This window comes from Zootoca vivipara, chromosome 13, assembly GCF_965207765.1.
Source record: "Zootoca vivipara chromosome 13, rZooViv2.hap1.1, whole genome shotgun sequence".
NCBI lineage: Eukaryota > Metazoa > Chordata > Lepidosauria > Squamata > Lacertidae > Zootoca > Zootoca vivipara.
The window spans coordinates 28,195,565-28,222,283 of record NC_142596.1 but is presented as its reverse complement, the minus strand read 5'-3'; the positions used below and the strand labels follow the sequence as shown (position 1 = coordinate 28,222,283).

General features: G+C 51.0%; 2 protein-coding genes across 5 annotated transcripts; both read left to right on the top strand.

The window, feature by feature from the left end:
• Positions 1 to 47: 47 nt before the first annotated feature.
• LOC132593205 (uncharacterized) lies at positions 48 to 9,431 on the top strand. Of its 4 annotated transcripts, none has more exons than XM_088656831.1 (4): positions 48 to 997; positions 3,738 to 3,853; positions 8,186 to 8,330; positions 8,719 to 9,431. In XM_088656831.1, exons 2-4 carry the CDS (start codon positions 3,769 to 3,771, stop codon positions 8,924 to 8,926), a joined length of 438 nt encoding a protein of 145 aa, XP_088512957.1. In that variant the 5' UTR covers positions 48 to 997; positions 3,738 to 3,768; the 3' UTR covers positions 8,927 to 9,431. The 4 variants fall into 4 exon arrangements, with proteins under 4 accessions (XP_088512957.1, XP_088512956.1, XP_088512958.1 ...); XM_088656830.1 differs by having other exon boundaries at positions 3,735 to 3,853; XM_088656832.1 differs by lacking the exon at positions 48 to 997 and having other exon boundaries at positions 3,487 to 3,853; positions 8,834 to 9,431.
• Positions 9,432 to 11,077: 1,646 nt separating this feature from the next.
• LOC148683668 (uncharacterized) lies at positions 11,078 to 22,776 on the top strand. The gene is made up of 7 exons (XM_088656809.1): positions 11,078 to 12,869; positions 14,973 to 15,117; positions 15,779 to 15,939; positions 17,029 to 17,183; positions 18,739 to 18,889; positions 20,281 to 20,380; positions 20,747 to 22,776. The coding sequence occupies exons 1-7, from the start codon at positions 12,281 to 12,283 to the stop codon at positions 21,792 to 21,794; spliced, it is 2,349 nt and encodes a 782-aa protein (XP_088512935.1). The 5' UTR covers positions 11,078 to 12,280; the 3' UTR covers positions 21,795 to 22,776.
• The last annotated feature ends 3,943 nt before the right edge of the window (positions 22,777 to 26,719 follow it).

Here is a 26,719-nt window from a genome sequence, read left to right as displayed (position 1 = left end):
GAAGGACCTGCTATGGACACCACCCCCAATAGAGGCTGAGGCTGCTGCTCCCAGCTGGCAAAGAGATGGCTGTGTGGCTGTGGGCAGCCCAGATGGACCATTCTGCCATCATGGTTCACCTGCGTCTCACAGGTACATGTAGAATGAATGGCTTCTGAGAAGATGAGAAGCTACCCAGGCGAATGGAAGCTTCATAAGAAAGGAAGTGGCTAGAAACATTCAAGTACAGTACAGAACCTGAATGTTGAAGCACGTTTGCATAAATCTGCATGAGCTTTTAAATGTATGAGTGCAGATTCCTGCCAGCTCTCAGGCTCTTGCTGCTGGCTTACGCTGAGCCACAGGGTGCAGCCAGGATTTGATGGGCACAGGAGGCTGCGTGCGGATTGGGCCCTCTGCAGATTGAAGCAAAAGTTTAGTTACCTGCCGATTAAGAGGTATGGCTTGAATTGTACAATACAAAATTTTGGCTCCTCCATTGCTGGGGGTCTGAGTGATTTGGGGTCCCTGCCATATTACTACACCTACATGGAGGCGGAGTCTGTCTTCCTCAGCTGACCCCCTTATCTTAAATGCTTCTCAAAAAGCTCCCAGATGGCCTTGCAGTGACTCTTGGAATGAGAAAGGGCCCTTGCCCAGCGCCTTAGTTTGGTGCCCTGCTGCTTGACATGAATTGTGTTCAATTCCCAATGTGCCACTCCTCCCCTTCACTGGGTTGGTGAGCAAAATGTGCAGAGCAGCACGCAGCCAGGGCCGTCTTTCCCATACGGCTTAATGGTTCATTGCACCAGAGCGCTGGCCTCTCAGGGACGCCCCAGCGAGTGGGGGAGCTGCGCAGCTTTGCCGGCGGACTCCCCATTCCCTGCACGCCCGCCAGCTGGGCCCGTCAAACATATTACTGGCGGGTGCGCAGCTTCCCTCCCAAGCCTCCTCGGGAAGAAAGTGATCCTAAGCCTCTGCAGAAACGGCCAAGGGAGGGAGCCAGGGAACCCGCCAGGTAAGGCAGAGGTGGGGGAGGGAGAAGGATGAGGGACAGCCAAAACGTCGGATTGGGGGGGGGCTTTCAGCCTTGCAACTTCTTCATCTTTTTGGCGATCACTCGTAGCCGAGTAAGATTGTCCTGGCATTCTGCCCCGCCACGCCTGGGGTTGCTGCTGCTGCTGCAGCTGCCCAGTTCCCGGTGTGTTGTTGGCCCCTGTTAGGGAGGGAGGGGGCGCCGCCCCCTTTCCCAACACCCGCCCCCCGCAAACCACTTTGCCTTGCCGACGAGCGCGAACACACGTGAATCACACGCGCGAGACGCTGCCAACCTTGGCTGAGGATGACCCGGAAAGAAGCCTCTTAGCGTGGGCAGAATGCAAACCACTCGGGGAGAAATGAACAGGGAAGCGGGTAGGCGAGCGCGCCTGTTCCTCTCGCTGCCGCTCACCTAGCGGAGGACGGGAGCCGAAGAACAGGAGCCGCTGGCTGAGAAAAGAATCCGCGGGAGAAAAGAACTTCCGACATAATGGCCACGCCCTCTAGGAGCTCCTAGCCAATGAGCGTTGTCACAGCCCGGATTGACGTTTGGAGCGGGGAGAAGTGCAAGGCCTCAAGATAACAAATGTCAGAGGGGCACGCTCATTGTTTGTAGAAGGAGCGTCCTGGTTCATTTAGGTGTTTTTTTTTGGGGGGGGGGGTAGTGCTGCCCGCCCCTTAAGGACGTGGGGTGGTATCAGACACTCAGAATTTCAGTATAACTGAATGGTCACAGTTCCAGCTTCCACCCTTAAAGGAAAAGTCACTGCAAAGTCAAGGCTCAGGCTTCTTTTCCCTCACATTTATTGTACTGTATTAAAAAAAAACCGCCCAGCTGATGCAAATACTGCCCAGCCATTATACACGCATTGTGCCCGGTACATTTCCGAGCACAATTCAAAGTGTTGGTTGGTGCTGACCTTTAAAGCCCTAAACGGCCTCGGCCCAGTTTACCTGAAGGAGCGTCTCCACCCCCATCATTCAGCTCTGAGGGCCTTCTGCCAGTTCCCTCACTGTGAGAAGTGAAGATACAACATAGGTGCCGACTCCCCGGGGCTCTGGGTGCCTGAGCACCCGCAAAATTCCCCATGAAGGGGCCAGGGCCATGCATGTTGCATGGCACCCATAGTTGTGGGGCTAAGCTGGCACTCCTGGGTTACAAGGAACCAGGCAGAGGGCCTCTTCAGTAGTGGCACCCACCCTGTGGAACACGCTCCATCAGGTGTCAAGGAAATAAAGAACCATGGGAATTTTAGAAAGCAGACCCGTATAGGGAAGTTTTTAATGTTGGATGTTTTATTATGCTTTTATAATTGTTAGAAGCAACTCAGAGTGGCTGGGGCAACCATAAAATTATTCTTATTATTAAGTGACATTGTGGCTGAAAAAATGGAGGTTCCATGCACTCGTATTGGTGAGTGAATGTGTGTGTGTGAGAGAGCACTGCAATGTGGCCCAAGTTTTGCTATCCAGGCTCCTGAAGCATTGAATTGCTTGTTTGAGGAAAATGCAGTCAAACAAAGGGGTGTCTCTAAATTGTACAGTGGTAGTAACTTAGCAGAGGACAATCAGCTTTCTCGCCTGAGGTGGCTAGGAGAGAAAGAGGGCGACTTGTGCATGAGGGGGATTTGATCAGAAAATCACCATCCCACACTCCTCCATCTCTCAAAAAGCTCTAGAAACCCGCTCTATGGCTGTTATATTCTGTTGGGAGTTGCTCTGCCTACTGATCTGAAATAAAAGGTTCCTAAGTTTAAAACCAGCTCTGTCCACATTCAGAGGTGCTATGCATTGAATTGCTGCTGCTGTGCCCCAGGCAGCAAAATCCCTGGGCTGAGCCTCCCCACAGAAACGGCCAGGCGGCATTTGCGGCAGGCACAGCAAAGCAAAGAGAAGCGGAAAGCCACATGGAAAGGGGGTCCTGGAATCATAGAATCATAGAGTTGGAAGAGACCATAAGGGCCATCCAGTCTAACCCCCTGCCAAGCAGGAAACACCATCAAAGCATTCCCGACATATGGCCGTCAAGCCTCCCACTTAAAGACCTCCAAAGAAGGAGACTCCATCACTCTCCTTGGCAGCAAATCGCACTGTCGAACAGCTCTTACTGTCAAGAAGATATTCCTAATGTTTAGGTGGAATCTTCTTTCTTGTAGCTTGAATTCATTGCTCTGTGTCCACTTCCCTGGAGCAGCAGAAAACAACCTTTCACCCTCTTCTATATGACATCCTTTTACATACTGAATTTAAACATGGCTATCATATCACCCCTTAACCTCTTCTCCAGGCTAAACATACCCAGCTCCCTAAGCCGTTCCTCATAAGGCATTGTTTCCAGGCCTTTGAGTAGTGGTGAGTGTTTTGGGGCCCTAGCATCTGAGCCCCCTTGGCCCAGTCTCCTCCCAGCTACTCATTGAAGCCGAAGGCCTGAAGGGCAAGACAAGTAGTTGGCTACAGCTGGGCGACTGGCCAATGTCTCGTGGCTTCTGCCTGTTGGATGCTGGATGTGACTGTTGCAAAGGGGCTGGGCCTTGCTCTCAGTTGGGCCTTGAATAAGAGGGGGGCTCCCTAATCCCTTTCCACAGGTAAGCGGGTGGCGTTCTGTAGTGAAGATCGTTCTAGGGTTCAGCTGAGCCTGCAGAGCCCCCATTGCCTGTGGCACGCATCTGGAGGCGGCCAACAGGCTTTCAAAAGACATTAACATTGTCTCTTCCCAGCAGGGCCAGGCACATTCCATCACCAGATCTCCGGATGGCCAACGGCAGGATGGGCTTCGGGGGCCCCCGGAGGCCTTGCCTCCTCCTCTCCGTCTTCCTCGCCTGCTTCCTTTGGCACAGTAAGTCTCCGTGGAGGAAAGCTGCTTCCCTCTGCGAGAGGGCAGCCGGGCAGCCAGCCGGACAGAGAGCAAGGCCAGGAGGGGTGGTGGGGATGATCTTTTCAAGGCTTGGACAGGTTGAAATGGGCTGAGGCTGCTTTGGGTCAGGTTTCCAGGAGGCCTGCTTTTCTGGTATTGTTGGGGGTGGTGTGGGAGTGAGTTAAGACTTTTTGCTGGGTCTGGGTTGCTCTGGGTTTTATGACTGCATGGTGGAAGCCACCTTTGGAGACTCATTGCCCTGAAAGCAGCTTTTGAAACTCTGCAATAAGCCAGAAACCCACCATCTGACCCTATTTCTCCCCCTCTCCATAAGCGGGCTGCATTCCTCTCACCACCATCAGCATACGTCCAGCCATAGTAATTGGGTGTGCGGGGGGGGGGCAATGACTTGGGGTCTTAAGTTGCATTATCCACATTATCTACACGGACTGGCAGGACTTTAGCTGTCATTTCTGCACTGCAGACAAAGGGGGTAGGTGACGTCACTAGCAGCAACCCTACAGTTCTGTGATTCTATGAATTTTCTTCAGTTCATGGGTGCTCCATCTGTCTCCCCACTGTTTGCGTCAGGAGATCCTTCCTACTTCTCTTTAGTAGTGCAACCGTATAATTTTTCCGGTACTGTATATTGGGCAGATGTTGTTCTTTCCACCTCCCTCCTTAACAGGCGAACTCATTGGGGGCGTCCAAGGAAGCTAGATTTTGGGAGACAAAGCAAGGTCTTCCCCACACATTTAAAACATTATGGTACTCACTTCCACAAGTGATGACATCTAACTTGGACAACTTAGACAGGATGAGACAAATTCATGCAGAAAGAGGAGGAGGAGGAGGAGGAGGAGAGGGCTGTCAGTGGCTACTAGCCACGATGACCGTTTTCCCTCCAGTGTCAGAGGCAGTAAATGCCTCTGAGTAATGCCACTTACTGGAAATGGCAGTGGGGGTTCTTGCTGTGCCCAGGTCCTGTTTGTGAGCTTCTACCCTCTGGGGTATCTGGTTGGCCACTATGGGGACAGGAGCCGGAGTGGTCCTTCCTCATGGCTGCTTCTATGTTGAGGGAGTCAACTTGGTCTGCCCTCAGATTTCAGGGGATGGAAGAAGAGAGAGAGATTTCCAAGAGTGTGGGGGAAAGGGTGGCATATACGCCACCTGTTTCCCGGGTTGAGTGGATTGCCTTCTTGGAGAAAGACCAGTGGGTAGCATGGGTATAGCAAAAGGAGGGCAGCTGCCCCCCTAAATCAAGTAAATAAAAAGTAACTGAGGTTCTCCCCCCTCCAACATAAAGCCTGGCCACCCCCATGGTAGGGAGCAGGGTTGCCAACTTGAATAAAATATGGCAGGGGGGAAGCCCCACCCCACATAATTGATCACATGATCTGGTGCACCCACACCATTTGAATGGCAATACCCATCAACTTGGGGGAGGGCGACCCTCTGCCCCTTAGATATGGCTCATATGGTAGAAAGCAAGAGCAAGGGGGGGAGGGCTCAGGGAATTGAGGGGGAGAATTTGGAGATCCACACTTAGGTGAGCATGAAGGAGAAAGGGTTTTATTTATTCTGTGCTGTGCTTCTTTCCCCTGCTTCAATAAAATTCCCAGGGCAGCGAGCTCCTAACATTTCAATGTGCGACAACTCCAAGTAGAAAGCACCCTAAAACGGTTCCTTGTTACCAGAGCTTTGTTCAGTTCCATCTTGAAGGAGTCCACTTGGTCCGCCCTGAGATTTCAGGGGATGCAGCAGAGCGAGATCAAGATCCCAGAGTCAGTACAGGAGAGCAGCTGGGCAGGTGGGAAGGACCCCTCACCTTTGGGAGACAGACGCTGCCCCTTCCCTCCTGGGGGGCCATGCTAGTCCTGTGGCTGTTTCATTTCCGGAGGGCTGAGTAAGCTGAGCTGGAGATGTCGTGGCACAATCTGGAGCACAGCTGCGTTGCATAGGAAGTGGCTCAAGGAAGCAGTCAAGGAAATGAACCGAGGGGCACTGAGGCATTTCGCAACGAGTTTCAGCATGGGGAGTGAAACTGGATAGAGAAAAGTTTCCTCCTCTCGCTCATAATGCTAAAAGTCAAGAACATCTAGTGATGCATAATGTTGGAAGATTCAGAACAGATAAAGAAGAAAGAACTTCTTCATCCAGCACAGAGTTAAAATGTGGAACTTGCTCCCACAGGAGGCAATGATGGCCAACAAATTTGATGGCTTTAATCCAATTTCACAGGACCGTCAGTGGCTACCACCATGATGACCATACTCTTCCTCTAATCAAACATGGAAACCCTTCCAGATCCCATTTGCAGGAAACCACAGGAGGTGGAGAGTCTCTTGTGTCTGAATACCGCTTGCAAGCTTCCCACTGGCGCATCTGAGAGAGCAGGATACTTGGCCTGATCAAGTGTCAGGGCTAGTTTCATGTTTTTAGGAGAGCATTATAAACGTTGAGGTGAGCAACCCAATGCACCTGGAGGAGAAAAAACAAGCAGCAGTCAGCATAGAAATTTAAGGCTTGTCCTTGGAAGGTCTTTTTTCTAAGGCAGAGGCAGAGTTAGCTTTCCAGACTCAGACACAATGCGTTCTGTACCCCAGGAATATTTTTTTAAAAACAATATATATATATATATATATATATATATATATATATATATATATATATATATATATATATACCGTGTTTCCCCTTTTTTAAGACACCGTCTTATAACTTTTTTTACTCAAAAAAGAACACGGTGTCTTATTTTCAGGGGATGTCTTGTACGGTACCTTAAGGCCTCCTCGGAAGGGCCAGGCCACTGGTTCGGGGTGCTGCTGGGCGCTCTGCGCGGCACCGAGGCGGCAGGCTGCTGGCTCGGCGCTCCGCCCAGCACTGCTGGGCGCTCCGGGCGCTCGGCGCTGCAGACCGCCGGTTCCGGCGGCGGGGGGCAGGCCTCGGGCAGCTCTCCCCCCAAAAGAAGGGGCCAGGCGCTGCAGGGCGCTCCGAGCGCTCGGCGCTTCGGAGCGCTCCGCCCTGCAGTCGCCACTTCCGGTGGCGGGGGGCAGGCCTCGGGCAGCTCTCCCCCCAAAAGAAGGGGCCAGGCGCTGCAGGGCGCTCCGAGCGCTCGGCGCTTCGGAGCGCTCCGCCCTTCAGTCGCCACTTCCGGTGGCGGGGGGCAGGCCTCGGGCAGCTCTCCCCCCAAAAGAAGAGGCCAGGCGCTGCAGGGCGCTCCGAGCGCTCGGCGCTTCGGAGCGCTCCGCTCTGCAGCCGCCGGCCTCGGGCAGCCAAACAAAAAGAGAAGAGGCCAGGGGCTGCAGGGCGCTCCGAGCGCTCGGCGCTTCGGAGTGCTCCGCCCTGCAGCCGCCGGTTACGGCGGCGGGGCGGCAGGCCTCGGGCAGCTCCTCCCCCCCCCCAAAAAAGAAGAGGCCAGGCGCTGCAGGGCGCTCCGAGCGCTCGGCTCTGCAGCCGCCGGTTACGGCGGCGGGGCGGCAGGCCTCGGGCAGCTCCCCCCCCCTCAAAAGAAGAAGCCAGGCGCTGCAGGGCGCTCCGAGCGCTCGCTGCTTCGGAGCGCTCCGCTCTGCAACCGCCGGTTCCGGTGGCGGGGCGGCAGGCCTCGGGCAGCTCAAAAAAAAGAAAAGAAGAGGCCAGGCGCTGCAGGGCGCTCCATGCGTTCTCTGCAGCAACAGCAGCCAGTTCCAGGCCCCTCTGGCTGGCTGGGGCGCTCGGCGGTCTCGCATGGAGGTATGTCTTATTTTCGGGGGGTGTCTTAGATCTCACTAATGCTAAAAAATGCTGCCATGGCTTACTTTCTGACTACGTCTTAAAAAAGGGGAAACACGGTATATATATATATATATATATATATATATATATATATATATATATATACACACAAAAGGTCCCCCTGGGGCAGAGTCAGATCTAGGCTTTATTTCACCCTTGTCAAAGACACAGCTTGACACACAGACACACACAGAGACACACACGAACACACACACACACACACACACACACAGGTTAAGAGCCTCAATGGCACCCATTTGGAGGCTTCACTCAGGGCAAAAAACCTGTCTAGCTCCCCTGTAATTACAGCTCTGCCCTGACAAAACAGGAGTAGAGCAGAGATTCTATCCTTTTCTGCACTGGAGTCACGGAGGGCCAAAGTGTGGCTTTGCAGAGGCCCTTTCAGGGTAGGCCTCCTCTGAATATGTAAGTTTCATTGAGTAAAACATTCCTACACTGCTTTCCTCTGAAAATCTGGAGATGACGCACAATAGTTGGTGTCAGTCTGGCACTCAAGCAAACTCTTCTCTTTCTTTCTAGCCGTATCCTCAAAGGACATCAAGCCAAGGTGCTTCACAGACTATGACTCCGAAGTGGGTTGTTTCTGGGAAGTGGACGCCTCTACCGACTGCCCCAAGGAGTTCCTCCTGCATGTTGAAGCGACTGATGGACTCAGTGGCCAAAAGTAGGTCATACTGTGAAACGAGAGAACTGCCACCAGATCTCCTCTTTCTCTGTTGGGTGATTCTGGGGATGGTGGTACCCTCCTCACAACTTACCACTGTGAGTTTTCCAAACGCAGAATAAGAAACGCAGGATCCAAAGGGTTTCTCATTACACTTTTCACTGGACCACTCGTGGTTGGAGAACTTCCAAGGTGCACAGATTTATCTCGTCTTGCACACTTGCAACTTTTCCTGGGGGGTCTGGGGAATCCACAGCATGGTGCAGCTGGAAGCATTGCAAAGCCCCTCTCTCACTTGGGCTGAGCTTTCCCAAATCGAGGCTGTGGCAGAAATAATCTGAGTGTTGTCTACTTTGAAAACATCTTTTAAGTCTTACCATTGTTCCAGGAAATCATGGGAGTGTTCTCCTAAGAACGAGAGAGGCCGGAATGGGACCCCCAAGTGTACTTGCACCATTCAGAATAAAGAAGTGTATAACTTCAGGTATCATTTCTCATTGAAGGCCAATGGGAAAGAGATCTGGAGGATGACGAGTAAGGACCTTCGTAAAATTGGTAAGAGATCCTTTGGTCTGCAAGATCCTTCAAACGCATGACAACGGAAATGCAACTTAAAATCACCGTAGGCAGCCTCATGCCAGCAACAACCTATATTGCTAAAGTGCGTCAGAAAAATTATTTCCTCGGCAACAACTGGAGTGATTGGAGCATCCCAATAAGTTGGAAAACACCTGGTTGGGTCGGGTAGGGCACCTGTTTATTATTAGCAATCTGTTGGCATCCCAGCTGGCATCCCTGTGTGTTCTGGGCTCTACATTGTGGGGTCTTTTTTCTGGATTTTGTGAACCTTCTGGATTTGTGAAATATTCCGACCCCACCCGCAGGAACGTTTGTGCATCATCCGGCCCCTTTGAGTGAGCGACAGCATTTCTCTCACATTGCTGAGGTCTTGCATTTCCAATCAGCTAGACATTGAATTAATATGCAGGCCTCTCACTTAATTCAGCGCAATTCTCTGCTGTAGACAATACCTCTTTCTGAAGTCTCCCCAATGATTTTTATTGTTTCTCATTTAAATAAAGACAAGAACACACAACTACATTAACTTGTCCAGTGGTCCATTCTTATTAAATTCCATACATAGTACATAGTGCACATGCAATAAGTTAGGTATTGTCAATTCAAGTAGCCTCTCCACAGAGATTCCTGTGTTGAAAGTGGAATAAAAGTATCTTCTGTCTCATTTGTAAAGGAAAAGAAAGGAAGTCAACATCACCAAAAGCAGGGGTAGGCAACCTAAGGCCCGTGGGCCAGATGGGGCCCAATCGCCTTTTCAATCCAGCCCATAGACAGTCCAGGAATCAGTGTTTTTTTACATGAGTAGAATGTGTCCTTTTATTTGAAATGCATCTCTGGGTTATTTGTGGGGCCTGCCTGGTGTTTTTACATGAGTAGAAAGTGTGCTTTTATTTAAAATGCATCTCTGGGTTATTTGTGGGGCATAGGAATTTGTTCATTTCCTCCCCCCCCCCCCAAAAAAATAGTCTGGCCCACCACAGTGTCTGAGGGACAGTTTTCAGCCCACGGCTGAAAAAGGTTGCTGACCCCTGACCAAAAGTGTCTATCCTTGAAGTGCCTTTAATTACATTTTTGTGGTGAGTAAGGCCTTCCAATGGAGCCACACTCCAAATACTATTCAACCAGATCTCTGTGGGGAGTTCTATAGATTGTTTCCAAATTCAGCTTTTATAAATTGGGCTGCTAATAACAGAAAAAATACTAAATGTCTGCATATAAGGTTACTGTTTAAATTTTAATCTAATGAGAAAAGGGGGGGTGCCAAATTATTAACCCTTTTCTCCTTTCGGGCAGAAATGGGTGGAATCTGTGAGCTGAGCATCCCCTTTTCAGGGGATGAAGCCTGCCAAATTTCACACAGAGGTCCAAGGGAGTTGTGCTTGGCATCCTTAAAGTTGTTTTGGAAGGAATAACTCATTGGGCCCCCTATGCCTCTACCCCTTCCAGGAACTGACTTGGCAGGCAGCACAAGCTTTGCAGGGCTCCCGCCCCATACCTGGACTGATCACTTTACTGAACTATATTAAAGAGTACAGTACACTAACACAGGCTTTGTTGTGCATGTGTGTTTCTGTGCCACGTAGCCCCTCAAGAAAGAACACTGCTGCAGATGGACAGATACCAAACTGAAATGAACTGCAACTCAGGCCAGAACGAGGGGTGTGGGGTAAAGGGGAGCAAGGTCATTCTGAGGAGCTGGGGGTGCTGTGCATGCGAGAATCCTCTTTTACCTTCCCAGCAACCCTGTGAAGTAGGCTAGTTTGAGAAATGGTGAGTGGCCCGAGGTCACTCCAGTGAGTTTTGTGACTCAGCAGGAGTCTCTCCTTGGATGAGAGGGATGCAGAGGCCAGGGAAAGGACACCCCTCCACTCAGTTTTATGCACCACCCTTTGGACCCCCCGGGGAAACTCACCAAACGAAACCTGCTGCCTCCTGGATCTGGGTGTGTGCAGTGCAACTAAGCTGAGTGCTGAACAGGACACAGTGCAGTCCCCATGGGGTCTATTCATAAAAGCAAGACTAGGGCAGTGCCAGCAGGTTCCACGAAGCCCCCTTTCTTCTGAGATTTTTCGGGGTGATCTTGTTTGTTTCAGCCCAGGCTGGTGGGAGGGGTTGTGGGGAGATGTATCCGAAGGTGAAGGAATTGATAGCAGCATTTATTTATCAGAAACTAGTCCTGATGGTTTTATTGTGTGGTTCTATAATACCTGTCGCTTTTGGCATACTGCTTTAGAGATATGTTCACATAGTTATTTTATATATATAGTCAGGGAAGTGGTGTCTGCTTTGTACATATGCAGAAGGTTCCAGGTTCCATCCCCAGCATTTTTTTTAAAAAACCTCTCTTTTTTGCATTTAATCTTTATTAATCCCAATTATCACTCTCCATCAAAGATATAGTAAAGTAACAAGGCTTCCCTCCACCTGAATGTGGGTCCTCTAGTCTACAATTCTATATTAACTGCTTATTGAATAACATCTAATTTATATTTATCCAATATATCCATAAGTTATGTCACCTTGCAGGAGTCATTTCAGATTTCAGATGTTTACAATGATCTTTTAGGAATTGTCTGTATTTGTCCCATTCTGTGTTAAATTTTTGGTTGCCATTATTCCAAACTTTCCCCATTAGACTTGCCATCTCAGCGTACTCAAATAATTTTTTTCTGCCATTCCATTTTTATCCCCAGCATCTCTAGCTAGGCCTGAGAGACACACCCTACCTGAAAGCCTGGGCAGCGATTGCCAATCAGTGTTGACAATGGTCTGACTTAGTATAAGGTAGTGTGGCTGCCTATCTATAATTAGGCAATACAGAAAAGGTCTAAATAAGGGAGACCCACTCCAGCACACTGACTAACTTGTCAGTGAGTAAGTGCATCCCAGTGACAGTACTGTTCAGTGGGAAGAGGAGGTGCATGTGGAAACCTTGATGCAAGCACCAGTTATGCTACCTTTACCTTTCTACTTCCAAAAAACCTACATCTTCCTTCTTAGCACCCCTCCTGGGCCCCATAGACCCCTGCTCTCCCCTCCCAATGATCTACCTGGTCAACTTTCACCTGCCCTTGGAGGAAAAGTAATAAGAGTAGAGTAGACGACCCCAGCTGAAGCTGAAACAGGCCAAAAGGGTTGCAGCGCCACGATTCCAGAGCCCGAACTGACATGGCTGCGCACCCACACACAAACACGCGCGCACACAGACACCCACACCCCACGGGGCTGGCGTGGTCGTCCCGCGGCGCGCCCACTCTGCACATGTTCAGGAGACACCGATCGCAGTCTGTTGTGTAGCCGAGTTTGGTGCGAGCCCAACTTCCTGGCTGGCTGGGAACTCCCGGCAAAGGCGGGAAGGGGCCGGGCTCGGCATGCAAATCCACGCCCCAGGAGGAGGACCAGGGCGCAACCCAGCGCTTCCCGGACAGCAGCCGTGGCAGCGGAGGGTGCGTGGTCCAGGGGGGCTGGAGCAGGCGAGTCGCGAAGGGCTCCCCGTCGCCGTCCGGGTCTCTGCCCTCCCCTCCCGTGCCCTCTCCCCTCCGGGATTCCCTTTCGCTTCGGGCACGAGCGCTGGCTGGAACCCCGGGGGAGGCGGGACGAGGCGGGCGCTGGCCGAATTTGCCCTTTCTTCCTCCCCACCCACCGAGCGGAGCAGCCCGTCGCCCAAGCAGGCAGCAGCGGCAGGGGCTCCTGGACTCCGGGCAGCCAGGCCAAGCCAAGCGGGGCTGGCGGACGGGTGTCTCCTGAGCTCCGCTTTGCTTGGCTCCGCTTTGCCTGGCGGCCGGGCTGGCACTGGCAGAAGGAGGGAAGCGGGCCGCTCGACGGTGCCACTTCCCGGCAGGGCCCGGCGCACTTTGTTCCCGACTCTCCGGATGGCCGACGGCGGGACGGGCTTCGGGGGCCCCCGGAGGAAGCCCTGCCTCCTCCTCTCCGTCTTCCTCGTCTGCTCGCTTTGGCACAGTAAGTCTCCGCGGAGGAAAGCCGCTTCCCTCGGCGGCAGCAACAGTGAAGCTCCCCCGGCCGTAGCTGTTGCGCACCCAGAGACTCCCCGAAGGCTTGGGCGGGTTGCTTGCTTGGGTCAGGTTTCCACGAAGCAGGCGTGCCTAGTTGAATACTGTACAATATTTGGGGGGGGGAATTAAGACCATTTCTGGTTCCTGCAGTGAGGAAGGTGGGCTAGGTGGGGTCACTAGCAACCCTACAATTCTGTGATTCTATTGTTTTTCTTGAGTTCGTGGGTTTTCCGTCTGTCTTCCCCCTGTTTGCATCAGGAGATCCTTCCTACTTCTCTTTAGTAGTGCGACAGTTTAATTTTTGCGGTATATTGGGCAGATGTTTTTCTCCCCCTCTCTCCTTAACAGGCGAACTTATTGGGGACGTCCAAGGATGTTGGAAGACAAAAACAAGGTCTTCCCCACATATTTAAAACATCATAAGACTCACTTCCACAAGAGGCAGTGATGGCTTCTCACTTGGGCAACTTAGACAGGATGAGACAAATCCACAGTAGAGGTGGACTCGGTGGAGGAGAGGTCTCCCAATGGCTACTAGCAACGATGATTGTTTTCCCTCCAGTGTCAGAGGCAGTAAATACCTCTGAGTAATGTCACTTACTGGAGACAGCAGTGGGGGGAGTTGCTCCTGTTTGCGAGCATCTTCTCTTTCAGCCACCTTGTTGGCCGGCCGCTTTGAGTGGTCCTTCCTCATGGCTGCTTCCATGTTGAGAGAGTCGACTTGGTCTGCGCTGAGATTTCACGGGATGGGGAGCGAGAGAGAGTTTCCCGAGTCAGTGTAGGAGAGTGGCTGGGTTGGCAGGGAGGGGCTCCCTCTCCCTTGGGGGACGGATGCCACCCATCTCCCCTCACCTCCTGGGGAGCATCTAGTCTGTTTCATTTCTTTGTGGCTTTTCTGCTGAAGATGAAAAGGGAAGTTTGGTCCCTCTGCTGTTTTTGAGGAACTGAAACTGGAGGTGAAGCTGCTCTGTCCGTTTTTGATAAGAAAATAAACATCTGGAGGCTTGTGCAAGCTGAACTGGAGATGTCCTGGCTCAGCCTGGAGCAGAGAGGTCAATGGGGCCATGTTGCTGTTGGAGCGCCAGGAGCAGGAGAAGCGGTGCAAGGAAGCAGATGGAGGCAAAGATGCCATCTCGCAAGCTGCAATCCTGCCTGAGCATTTCGCAGCAAGTTCCGGCAGGGGGAGCCACTTAGTCTGTTGCAGGAAGAAGAAATAGTTTCTTGTTGGCCTAAAGGCCCTAAGCTTTGAAATAATAGACCTTTCAGTCTTCAAGTTGCTACAGAACTCGGTGGGAATTGTTTCTGAGTAGACATGCCCAAGATTGCACTGTGAGAAGCAGAGGAGTGGCTTGGGTGGTGGAAAAGTAGACCAACCCTGCTAGAAATTTTAGACAGGTAAGCAGCAGTAGATAAGGAGGAGAGAAAGAGGTGACAGGATAGAAAATTTAATAAAATTATGCAGGGTATAGTGAAAGTGGATATGGAAGTTTTCTTTTCTCTCATAATGCTAAAAGTCAAGGACACCTAGTGATGCTTAATGTTGGAAGATTCAGAACAGAAATGGAAACGCTTCCAAATCTCAGTTGCAGGAAACCACAGGAGGTGAGGAGTCTCCTGCGCTTGAATCCCACTTGCAGGCTTCCCACTGGGGCACCTGATCATTCATTGAGAGAACAGGATGCTCGACTAGACGGGCCCCTTTGGCCTGATCCAGTGGCAGGGCTAGTTTCATGTTCTTAGGAGAGCATTATAAACAGTGAGGTGAGCAACCCAAAGCACTTGGAGGAGGAAAAAGAAGCAGCAGTCAGCAAGGAGAATTTAAGGCTTGGAAGGTCTTTTTCTAAGGCTTTTCCAGACTTACACACAATGGCACCTTGGAGAGCTGGAGTGGGGCTTTGCAGAGGCCCCTTCTGGGTAGGCCTGTGCTGGACTCTTCCTCTGAATAAGTAACTTTCGTTCAGGAAAACATTCCTACACCCCCTTCCTCTGAAAACTGCACAACGGTTGGTGTCAGTCTGGCACTCAAGCAAACTCTTCTGTTTCTTCCTAGCCGTGTCTTCAAAGGACATCCAGCCAAGTTGCCTCACAGACTATGAATCCGAAGTGGTTTGTCACTGGGAAGTGGACGCCTCCACCGACTGCCCTAAGGAGTTCCTCCTGCGTGTTGCAACGACTCATGCACTTTATGGCCCAGGGTAGGTCATGCTGTGAAATGTGAGGACTGCCCCCAGATCTCCTCTTTCCTCTGTTGGGTGTTTTGGGGGCTGGTGGTACCAGGGTAAGGTAATAATAATATAAAAAGGGAGAGAAATTAAAAGAAGTGACATTAACGTGGTTGAGCCTCGCCCAGCATAACTTGTGCCACAGTGCTTCTCTTACAGAGAAGGAGACCCTTGAGATATGGCAGCTAAATATAAAGGCCTCGCCATCCTGGGGACTGTAGTCTGAGGGCGTGGACTTCCAGCCCTGGTGGCTCCTGATATCAGGGCTGCAGAATAATGCATCTGTGGTGGCTTTGCCTTCTCTGAGACACCCTGGGAGGAGTAGCCAGCCCAAACCTTTTCCAGAAAATGGATGAGGGTTCTTTACAAAATGTCTTTCGGAGTTGAGTTGCAGTCACTGTGAGTTTTCCAAACCGAGAATAAGAAATTCAGGATCCAAAAGGTTTCTCATTATACTTTTCATTGGATCATTTGTTGTTGGAGAGCTTTCAAGGTGCACAGATTTATCCCCTTTTGCACGCTTGCAACACCCCTCTCTCACCTGGGCTGAGCTTTCCCAAACCAAGGCTGTGGTAGAAATGAATTGAGCATCGTCTACTTTGAAAACACCTTTTAAGTCTTACCATTGTTCCAGGCCATCGTGGGTTTGTTCTCCTAAGAACAAGAGAGGCCTGGATGTGACCCCCAAGTGTACTTGCAGCATTCGGTCTGAAGTACTGCGGACCTACAAGTATCATTTCATACTGGAGGCCGAGAAGGAGATCTGGAAGAAGAGTGTGGACCCTGATGACATTGGTAAGGGATCCTTTGTTCTGGCAGACCCTCCTTGCGCATTCCTGGGGGCTGCTCTGAAGAACAAGACAAGAGGAGCAGCATACAAGTGGGGTGGGAAGGGAGGCTTTGTCTTCATGATTAGCACCAACCAATGCTCAGAGACCTTCCTTAGCCCCTCCTGCATCCAGCTTAGTCCATTAGGCAAAGTCACCACCTTGAATGGTGGCAGGATACTCCAGTTTGGAAGAAATTAGAGTGGTTGATGGAGAGAGAAAAAATGGCTGCCAAGAAGAGCAAAAGCCACTCCTGGGAACTGGTTGAAGAACTTAGGAGAGGCCCCAGAATTCAAGAAAGCAGGACAATATGTGGCAACTCTGGAAAATCCCAATGAATTGAGGGGCTTGCCTCTGTATGCATGTTGGGGGTCACCTGGAATGGACACAGCCTGCTACTTGCCCACACCTGCTGGCCGTCTGTTTCTCTATAGCCACATCAAAGCCACAGGGTGCTTTCCTACACAGTAGCATAAGAACTAAACATCGAGCATTCGAAATTTGTCAGGCACCAGGTGCATTTTGCCCTTGGTTATTGGCCACTTGTGACCAAGTGAGCCAGGATGGCGCCTGTCGTCTCCCCCATCTAGAGGTGCATGCCTGGGGAGCCTTGGATCTTGCCTGTTTTTACACACTTAACAGCACACCCTTTAGAACTGTATCTGTCATATTTTATCTGCATGATCAGAACAAATTTTAGGGACCAAGCTGCTTGGCACCCAAATGCCAACTAGACATTCTGTTTTCGTGACTGTAACCCTGGTTTAAGGAGCCATTTGGCACCTAGCTTATATATCGGTTTCTAACACTGAAAACATCCTGTGTGACACAACATTGCCATGAGACTGTATGGTGTGAAGCAGCAGAGAGAAGGAATTAAGAGAAGGAGGGGGCAGTGTGTGTCTGTCCTTCCAGGGAGAAGGACCTGATGCTTTGACCTTCCCCACCTTCCAAACCAGAGGCCCATATTGGATCCTCTGTGTGGGGAGCAGCCACTCTCCCCAACCTCTTTTGCCTCCCCACATCTTTCTCTTTGTTGATTTCTTCCCAAACGCAGTAAAACCCCGTCCGCTTGTCAACCTGACTGTTAAGAGGACGGATGACTCGTACATCTTCACCTGGGCAGATGACTATAAAGAAGGGAACCTTCTTCATGAAAATCCGGAAACAGTCTATGAAGTTGCCTATTGGCCTATAAACCAGACAGACAAGGTAGGCACACTTTCCCAGCATGCTCCTCTCTGTACGACCACCAGGAATAGTGCTACAAATTTATTGTTGTTAATTAATTAATTACATTTATATCCAACCCTTCCTCCCAAAGGGAACCCAAGGTAGCAAGCTCTTCCATATTTAAAAATGCCATTAATTCTAAAATTAAAAAAATACTAAAACAATCACATACACTGTGGCGGGGACCTTCTATGTCCTGAGCAGAGGTTGAGGTGTTGGGACCCCTGAAAGCCTCATAATGCCCCTGCCCCATGCCAGTTGACATGGCATCTTCCTGCCAGGGCCGTCTTAAGGGTATCCAGCACCGTGGTGCAAAAATTTCTGCGGCGCCCCCCCCTTTCCCTCCGGCCGGCGCAGCTCCCGGCTCTGAGTCAGAGTGCAGGGACGGGAACTCACCTCCGGGAGGGATCACCTGCTGTGCCCTGGCCGCAATGAGGAAGGGCAGGCGGTGGGCAGCCTGAAGCCCTGGGCTTGCTCAGGATCCCAAGGATGGGAAGGAGGTCGGCTCTCCTCCTCCCCCCGCCCCCCCTAGCGGAGCCCTCCTGCAGTCCGGAGCCTTCCCTGCCTCTACCAATGAAACGCAGCGCCGGAATGAGGGGTGACCCTGGCGCTGCAGGGCGGAACAGGGTCCTAGTGCCTGCTCCGCCTCGCTTACCTCCCTGCTCTCCCCTGAGCGGCGCAGCTGGTGGGCATACAGGAGGGAAAAGGGAGACTGCCGCGCAGCTCCCACACTTGCTGGGGTGCCCCTCAGCGCCCTGGCGCATCGCCCCAGTAGACCCAATGGGCAAGACGGGCCTGCTTCCTGCCCTTCCTTAATGCTTTCCTTGGGCAGCTCTGTAGATCCAACAAACTGCAGGCCAAAAAGGCTTTAGCTATATTTGGCAAATGATTATATGTCCCTCGCCAGTGGGGCACACAAGAGCAGTGGGCTGCCTTTTATGACTGGCTTGAGGTCAGGGCCTCCGCCAGCCCCAAGGCTTTGGATCACAGAACCTAGGGGAAGGGAGGCAGGTGCAGCCCTCCAGGCCTCTCTCACCTGGCCCCTGGGACTCTGGCCAGGCCAGGCCTCCGCCACCTCAGTCCTGTTCCACACACTCCTAGTGCTTTGGCTGGGCTGAATTGCATCTCTTGCTTGCTTGCCTGGGTGGAGGAATGAGCCCAGCCCTGGGCCCCTGGCTGTGGCTGTCCGCCCACCCCTCAGGTGAGAAATTGCCAGACTCAGGAGGGAGGGAAAGAGATCCTTCCGCCATTTGGTCTCGAGCCCTTTGATTTCATCTACAGAGCTTCCACTGCAGCTTTTCTTGAAACAGTTCTCTGAAATTTATTCCCTTGCTCATTATCACATAATCACATTATCACATGAGTCCAAAACCTTTCTACCGCATCCCAAAATGATCTTCCTCCATAGAAAGTTGGGAAAGGGAAGAATTCAGCTCACCAGAATAACACCCCCCCCCAGTGTTTTCCTGTGCACGTGTGGGAAGGGCCACATAATGTAAACCTGTTTGCTTCTGTCTCTCCCCCCCCCCCAAAGATACATGAACACATTACGCAAGGCTTTCATCATAAAATCTTCGACGATAACCTCATGCCAGGAGCCACCTATGTTGCAAAAGTGCGGCAGAGAATTGCTTTGTTCGGGGACACCTGGAGTGATTGGAGTGCTGAGTACACATGGAAAAATGGTAAGTGCTTAAGGCGGGGGCTGCGCAAGGCACCTGTTTATTATTAACAATCTGTTGGCATCTCAGTTGGCATCCCTGCGTGTTCTGGGCTCCACATTGTGGGCTCTCTCTTTTCTGGATTCTGTAAACCTTCTGGATTTGTGAAATTCTCTCACCCCACCCGCAGGAATGTTTGGGCACCATCCAGCCCCTTTGAGTGAGTGACAGCATTTCTCTCACATTGCTGAGGTCGTGCATTTCCAGTCAGCTAGACATCAAATTAATATGCAGGCCTCTCACTTATTTCATCACAATTTTCTTCTGTAGACAAGTACCTCTTTCTGAAGACTAAGGCACATGCTACTAATCATTTGGAAGACTTGTTTTAGTAGAAGGTGGCACAATGCTTTGCATGAAAATGCACTAAGCGATGAGTGGCACAACACAGGTAGAGAGGGAGGGGGCAGTCGCAATTTGGCTGGCTAGAGACAAATAACTGGAAAGACCTTCTAGATTCCACAGTGACATCGATTGCTTGCCCTGGGTAGGCTTGTGCTGCAGACCCCTGGGTGAAGTTAGCAGGTTCAGTGTGGTGCCACAGCACATCAGGCCCCGCTACCACCAATGCTCCCTCTTCCTGCCTCAAGCTCAGGATCTGCTGGTTTTTCTCTGCATATAACTTCACGGTATACTGCTTGTAGCTGTATTTGTGCTTCCTCCCCCTCCTCTGCTCTCCTCTCTTTTCTTCTCCTTGCCTGTTGTCTTTTCCTTGGTCAAAGGTGAGATGATAGACTACCTGGGACAGAGACCTACCTTCTTGCTTCTCTTGCTCTGTGTGCGGTGATGGTGCTACATGACTAATAAGCAGTACAAATCCTGTCTGCCCCTTACTTTGGTGGTGCTGGGTGACCCAAGGACCTCTTTCCCCAGCCCAAGGTAAGTCTGGCTGAAGGGAAACCAGCTTGAAACTGCAGGAGGGGGTTAAAGGTTAGATTAGCATGTGCAGGAGAAACCAAACACATGAGGCATTAAATGTGCATGTTGGTGCCCATCCCCACATCCCAATTTGGGAAACTGTTTTGCCAAAAGAAGGCTTCAATTCCCCTAACATATAGAGAGACAAGCTAAAACCAACAAATAAACCTCACCACATCCCTACAAGGTAATAGGCAAAGAAAAACCCTAAGGAGAAATACTGCAAATCCCCTGAAATTCTTTCCAGCTGTGTGAGTTGGGCTCCTTTGTCAACTGAGGCTTCTGGCCGTTTAGCCTGATCTTGTGCCCCCTTTCCAGGTGGGTCGGTGGGTGGGTGCCTGTCTGCCAGCTAGCTAGCCACCCAGCCACCCCCTGCCTCCCACTGGTATCAGGGTGAATTGTCCGCCCAGATAACCAAAATGCTGCTTGCCTTCCAGACATTGAGCCAAGCTCTGGCTCCTTCCTCTGGATTTTCATCCCATTGCTGTGTGTGTTCATCATGGCCCTGGCTACCTTCAGCTTCTTCTGCGTCTCCAGGTACGCTTTGGGTGCTTTGCAAGTAGTTCTCTCCAGGGCTGCCCTTTGCCCACAGCAAAACAAATAAATACTGTACATGGTCACTTCTGCTTGAAGGTTGCAGGCCTTGGTGGCAGAGGCATTTTCCTGCAACCCTGACAGGAAAGGAGGAGGAAAGCGGCCCCTGTCCCTTCTGAGTCTTCTCCTCATCCTCCTTCCAGCCAAACAATCTTCCTCAGCTCTCTCACATGCATTTGGCTGCTAGTCACCTCGGGAGGGGGAAGATTGCTTCCTGATGTTCGGAGGGGAGGCGGCCCTTGCAGAGCCCTGCCTCTCCCTTTCTGAGGACCGGGAAGGACTGACGAGTGGCGCTTTCTTGCTTTGCAGGGTGAAGAAGGGATGGTGGGACCAGATCCCAAACCCCGCCAAGAGCAAAGTAGCCGCTGGTGTGACAGCAGCGGTGGCACCATTTGGAAACATGGGCCTTGAGCACCCTGTGCATATTCACAGCTGCATTGCATCTGCCAAGCCAGAAACTCGGAAAGAGGAAGACTGCCAGGTCCCTCATGAAGACGCTGTGGCCAAGCTCTTCAGAGACCTTCTCAGTGGGGACTTGAGCAGTGGGGGCACCAGTATCCTGGACGAGCACCCCCTTCTCAAGGACCAGGCTCTGGGGCACATGCAGAGTGCTTTTTCCTTTTCTCAAGATGCACCGCTGAACAAGCACAGGGCTGTTTTGGAGACCTCTTCTGAACCTGTCTATCACAACACCAGCACAGAGACAGTGGCTTCCTCCCAGCCAAGCAGTGCTGCCCTGGAACTGCCCCTCAGCACATCCGCCCCCCAGCCCTCGGGCTACAAGTGTTTCAGCCAGGTCTGTGAGGAGGAGGAGCAGGAGTTTTCTCCTTTCAGGGACCAAATCCAGCCATTCAGTCATGACGCAGGGCCTTGCTTTTCACCTGTGACCAGCAACCTGCACCCTGCTTTCCAGGGTGTCTTCTCAGAAGGCCCAGACTCACTTTGCTTTTCCTCCTGTATGGCAGCTGCAGAGCGAGAGGCGAGGCCAGGCAGCCCCTCCCAGCATGGGCCAGGAAAGTCTGTCCCCTGCCCAGGGGCCTCCCTCCTGGCTGGCTACCGCTCCTTCAGCTCAGCTCTCCAGGGAGGCACAGCCACCCAGGGCAAGAGTGGCAGCGCTGGCAGCCGCCTAGACGGGCAGTCCCCCTACAAACCCTTGCTCAGCATTGTCCAGAACAGCCCTGCAGCAGCCACTGGGATGAGCAGGGTCCTCTTTCACCCTGGCTGGGGGGCTCAGGAGGTAAGAGACCCGGCCTGGCCAAGTGCACCCTGCGGGGCAGACATGGACATGCAACAGGTGGCTTCCGATGGATGCTTGAGGGAAGAATTGGCCAGGGACAAAGGCCTTTCATACCCCTGAGGCCCCTTGTACCTCCTTAATTCCGCCTCAACCAAGCAGTGACCTCCTCCAGGTGTAATCCTCCCTCAATCCAGAGATCCACTATGCTGCAAAAAGGAAAGCAGCACCAACTGCATAGAGCAGGCACCCCCAAACTTCGGCCCTCCCCTCCAGATGTTTTGGACTATAATTCCCATCTTCCCCGACCACTGGTCCTGTTAGCTAGGGATCATGGAAGTTGTAGGCCAAAACATCTGGAGGGCCGCAGTTTGGGGATGCCTGGCATAGAGGATCTGGGGGTTTAGGGAGGTGGAGCTATGGGACAGCAGTCGAAGGAGGATGCTGCATGGGAGAGGGAATTCAAGGAGGGACAAAAGGCCCCTTTAAGCCAGGTAGGGAAGGGCCCTTACTATCAACAGAGGACTAAGCCAAAGGCCAGCAAGGAGAGGCATCTTCCTGATTATAGGCCAGTGTCTGTGTGGAAACTCTGAGGACAAGTTGCTGGACTCAAGAGGCTGCTTTTGGCACTTCTTACATGAATGGGGCCTTCAGGGAGATGGGTGCTTTCTTGACCCAGATTGGGCTGGGGGCTGGAGCACAAGCTGTTCTTGGACTCAAGTTTCTGGACGGTCACCTGCAATGGAATCCACACCTGCCTGTCAAGTGTTTCAGCTCTGCCTGCTGACAGGCTCTGAATCTAGCAAGTGGCCAGCTTTTGCTCAGGCACTGCCTTGCTTTTGCAGAGAACTGTCTGCTTGACTTTCTTTTGTTGCTGCTTCTATACAGATAAGGAGGTCTAGCTTCATATAGCCATAGCAAGCAACAAGGTCTCTGTGTGGTGGTATGACTTCCTGTGCCCTCTGCCAGAGATCAGAGAAGAGGAGGGGAAGAAGGCTGAATAAAGGGATGCTCCGGGACCGCTTTTGGTGATGGGGATGCCAGGAAGTATCGCCAAGTGACTGAGACAATACCATTCTAGCATTAAAGTTTTTTATCCAAATGATCCAGCTTTATTGCACTTATTCCACTCAAGGTGTGACATAGGCAGGACAGCATTTCCAAAAGGGGGAGAGAAGCTTGGAGTTTGCATGGGGAAGGACCTGCTATGGACACCACCCCCAATAGAGGCTGAGGCTGCTGCTCCCAGCTGGCAAAGAGATGGCTGTGTGGCTGTGGGCAGCCCAGATGGACCATTCTGCCATCATGGTTCACCTGCATCTCACAGGTACCTGTAGAATGAATGGCTTCTGAGAAGATGAGAAACTACCCTGGCGAATGGAAGCTTCATAAGAAAGGAAGTGGCTAGAAACATTCAAGTACAGTACAGAACCTGAATGTTGAAGCACATTTGCATAAATCTGCATAAGCTTTTAAATGTATTGAGTGCAGATTCCTGCCAGCTCTCAGGCTCTTGCTGCTGGCTTACGCTGAGCCACAGGGTGCAGCCAGGATTTGATGGGCACAGGAGGCTGCGTGCGGATTGGGCCCTCTGCAGATTGAAGCAAAAGATTAGTTACCTGCCGATTAAGAGGTGTGGCTTGAACTGTACAATACGAAATTTTGGCTCCTCCATTGCTGGGGGTCTGAGTGATTTGGGGTCCCTGCCATACTACACCTACATGGAGGCGGAGTCTGTCTTCCTCAGCTGACCCCCTTATCTTAAATGCTTCTCAAAGAGCTCCCAGATGGCCTTGCAGTGACTCTTGGACACAAGGGGGCAGCAGTCCTCCACGGACCTCAGAGCCTGCTGGCTCCCAGCTCACCATCCATCATGCCGCATAGGACCTTAAACCCACACCAGTCTGTTGCACCCAGCGGCAGCAGCAGCACCCACTCTTGTCCCTGGCTAAGCCCTAGAATGAGAAAGGGCCCTTGCCCAGCGCATTAGTTTGGTGCCCTGCTGCTCGAAATGAATTGTGTTCAATTCCCAAAGTGCCACTCCTCCCCTTCACTGGGTTGGTGAGCAAAATGTGCAGAGCAGCACGCAGCCAGGGCCGTCTTTCCCATACGGCTTAGTGGTTCATTGCACCAGGGCGCTGGCCTCTCAGGGACGCCCCAGCGAGTGGGGGAGCTGCGCGGCTTTGCTGGCGGACTCCCCATTCTCTGCACGCCCGCCAGCTGGGCCCGTCAAACATATGGCTGGCGGGTGTGCAGCTTCCCTCCCAAGCCTCCTCGGGAAGAGAGTGATCCTAAGCCTCTGCAGAAACGGCCGGGGGAGGGAGCGAGGGAACCCGCCAGGTGAGGCAGAGGTGGGGGAGGGAGAAGGACGAGGAACGCGCCAAAACGTGTTGCCCCCGCCTGTTAGGTGGAGGAGGAGTTCCTGGAGAAGAAGCGGCTCCTTTCTTACAGTGGGAGGTGGTGATGGCAGCCACTGATTTCTATGGGAACATTTCTAATCCGTTTTTGTCCAATCTCTCTCCCCACCCCATCCATGTTTTCTTCCTGAAATGGCTGCAGCCGACCAGCAAAGGAAAAACTGGTTTTTCCTATCCTTCTCCCCCACCCTCCCTCGTTTGTGGCTGAAAATGGCTGTCGCTGACCAGCAAAGCACAAACAAGGAAGGAAGCAAGGAAGTGGGCAAACTTTGGCGCTTTGGATATATGAATCTGAGGTGTGTGTATAGTGAGGTTTGGGTACTAACTCCTCATGTTTGGATAAGTGAATTTTTGCATAGCAAGTGTTGGGCAACCTGCATGCATATTTCTTAGTCGTCGTCGTCCCCCCCCCCAAAAAAGTACAGTAATTCAAAATCACTTTTTTTAAAATAAAAAAATTCCTTCAGTAGCACCTTAAAGACCAACTAAGTTTATATTTTGGTATGAGCTTTCGTGTGCATGCACACTTCTTCAGATACACTAGAAACAGAAGTGTCAGACCATATATATATATACAGAGGGTGGTGGGGGTGGGTGGGAATGGGTGATGGGCTGATGGGAGTGGTAAACCTGGAGATGGCTGTTAATGGCTGCTGATGGCTGCAATTAGTACTGGGCTGAGGTGCTAAAGAAAGCTTGATCATGCATAATGAGATAAGAATCCGATGTCTCTATTCATCCCAGGTGCTTCCATGGTTTTAAGCTTGGTAATGATTTCCAATTCAGCAACTTCTCTTTCCAGTCTGTTCCTGAAATTTCTCTGTAATAAAACAGCTGCTTTGAGATCTTGTATAGAATGTCCTGGGAGATTGAAGTGTTCTCCTACTGGTTTTTCAGTCTTATGGTTCCTGATGTCAGATTTATGTCGTCACCATTATTTATTTGGTAAAAATCAGGTTGGTAAAAGTCTCGCTTCAGTTCATTTGCTTGGTTAGTAGAATGGTGGAGCAGGGAGTAAATGCAGGGAGATAACGATAAGAGCAGTCACAACTTGAAAGGTTTCTTCTTTAAAAAAATGCTGAGGCCCAGACGCTCCCCCAAGTGAAGGTCAGGAAGACTTTAAACAACTCCCTGCTGTACTTTAATTCCTTAAAACCTATGACTAAAACTTAAAACTTAAAACTGAGCTAAATTAAGTAGATAAGAATAAAACGAAAATAAAATATAAACACGGTATAAAACAGTAAAAAACTTAAAAACAAACCAGTAAAGTACGGAGGTCAGAAGGGAGGATGTTGATACTCCGCCATCTTCGCAGAACCTCGGGGAAACGCTCATTGTTTGTAGAAGGAGCGTCCTGGTTCATTTAGGTGTTTTATTTGGGGGGAGGGGAGATAGTGCTGCCCGCCCCATAAGCTCTGTCCACATTCAGAGGTGCTATACATTGAAAAAGCAAACAAACTAACAAGCAAACAAACAAGCAAAGAGAACCAGAAAGCCACATGGAAAGGGGGGTCATAGAATCATAGAGTTGGAAGAGACCACAAGGGCCATCCAGTCCAACCCCCTGCCAAGCAGGAAACACCATCAAAGCATTCCTGACAGATGGCTGTCAAGCCTCCGCTTAAAGACCTCCAAAGAAGGAGACTCCACCACACTCCTTGGCAGCAAATTCCACTGTCAAACAGTATAGGGTGGCAATGACCAGGGCCAGAATAATCCTGGTCAGGCCACACAGGCCCTAAGTAACCAGAGGGAATCCATGTTATGCAGCCAGTAGAATTCTCTCTTTCTTTGTTTCAGCACAAGAGCAACATTTTGCACAAAGAGACACACACAGCACTTCTAAGAAATTCTAGCTAAGCCACACTTTGTTCCATCCTGTCTAGCATAAACCACAAGAGCAAGAGGAACTCCATTTTCTAAATCTCTCTGTCTCTGATAGAAAGTAAATTAGACAGCACTTCTCTGTTTGTACCCTTCTCTGTAACCCATTGCGAAAGGAAGTTAGCTTAGCCACAAGATGTTCTGTTTCATCAGACTATAGAGGATGTAGCCCACCGCAAGTTCTAAGTAGAGCACAACCACAATTGTGCCTGTAAAATTCCACATAGACACGTGTATGAAGGTACCAGATACATAACGCCACTTAGTAGAGTTGGGCGGGTGACTTTGCATCTTGGGGTGCTCTCTCTTGATTGGTTGATGAAGTACTGCAGAAAGGCTGATCTTCACTCTGTCAAAAAGGTATAAAAGCTCTCTGTACATGGACAAGGGTGGGGCAGAATGAGGAATGGTTTTTTCCCTACTGCTCCATATTGTTTTGCCGACAAACCAATAATAAATTTGTTCAACTGCTTGAGATTTCGTCTGGTCAATTTGGGAAGCCACCTTACAACACCTTACAACAGCTTACAACAGCTTACAATCCACCTTACAACAGCTCTTACTGTCAGGACGTTCTTTCTAATGTTTAGGTGGAATCTTCTTTCTTGTAGCTTGAATTCATTGCTCTGTGTCCACTTCCCTGGAGCAGCCTTTCACCCTCTTCTATATGACATCCTTTTATATACTGCATTTGAACATGGCTATCATATCACCCCTTAACCTTCTCTTCTCCAGGCTAAACAT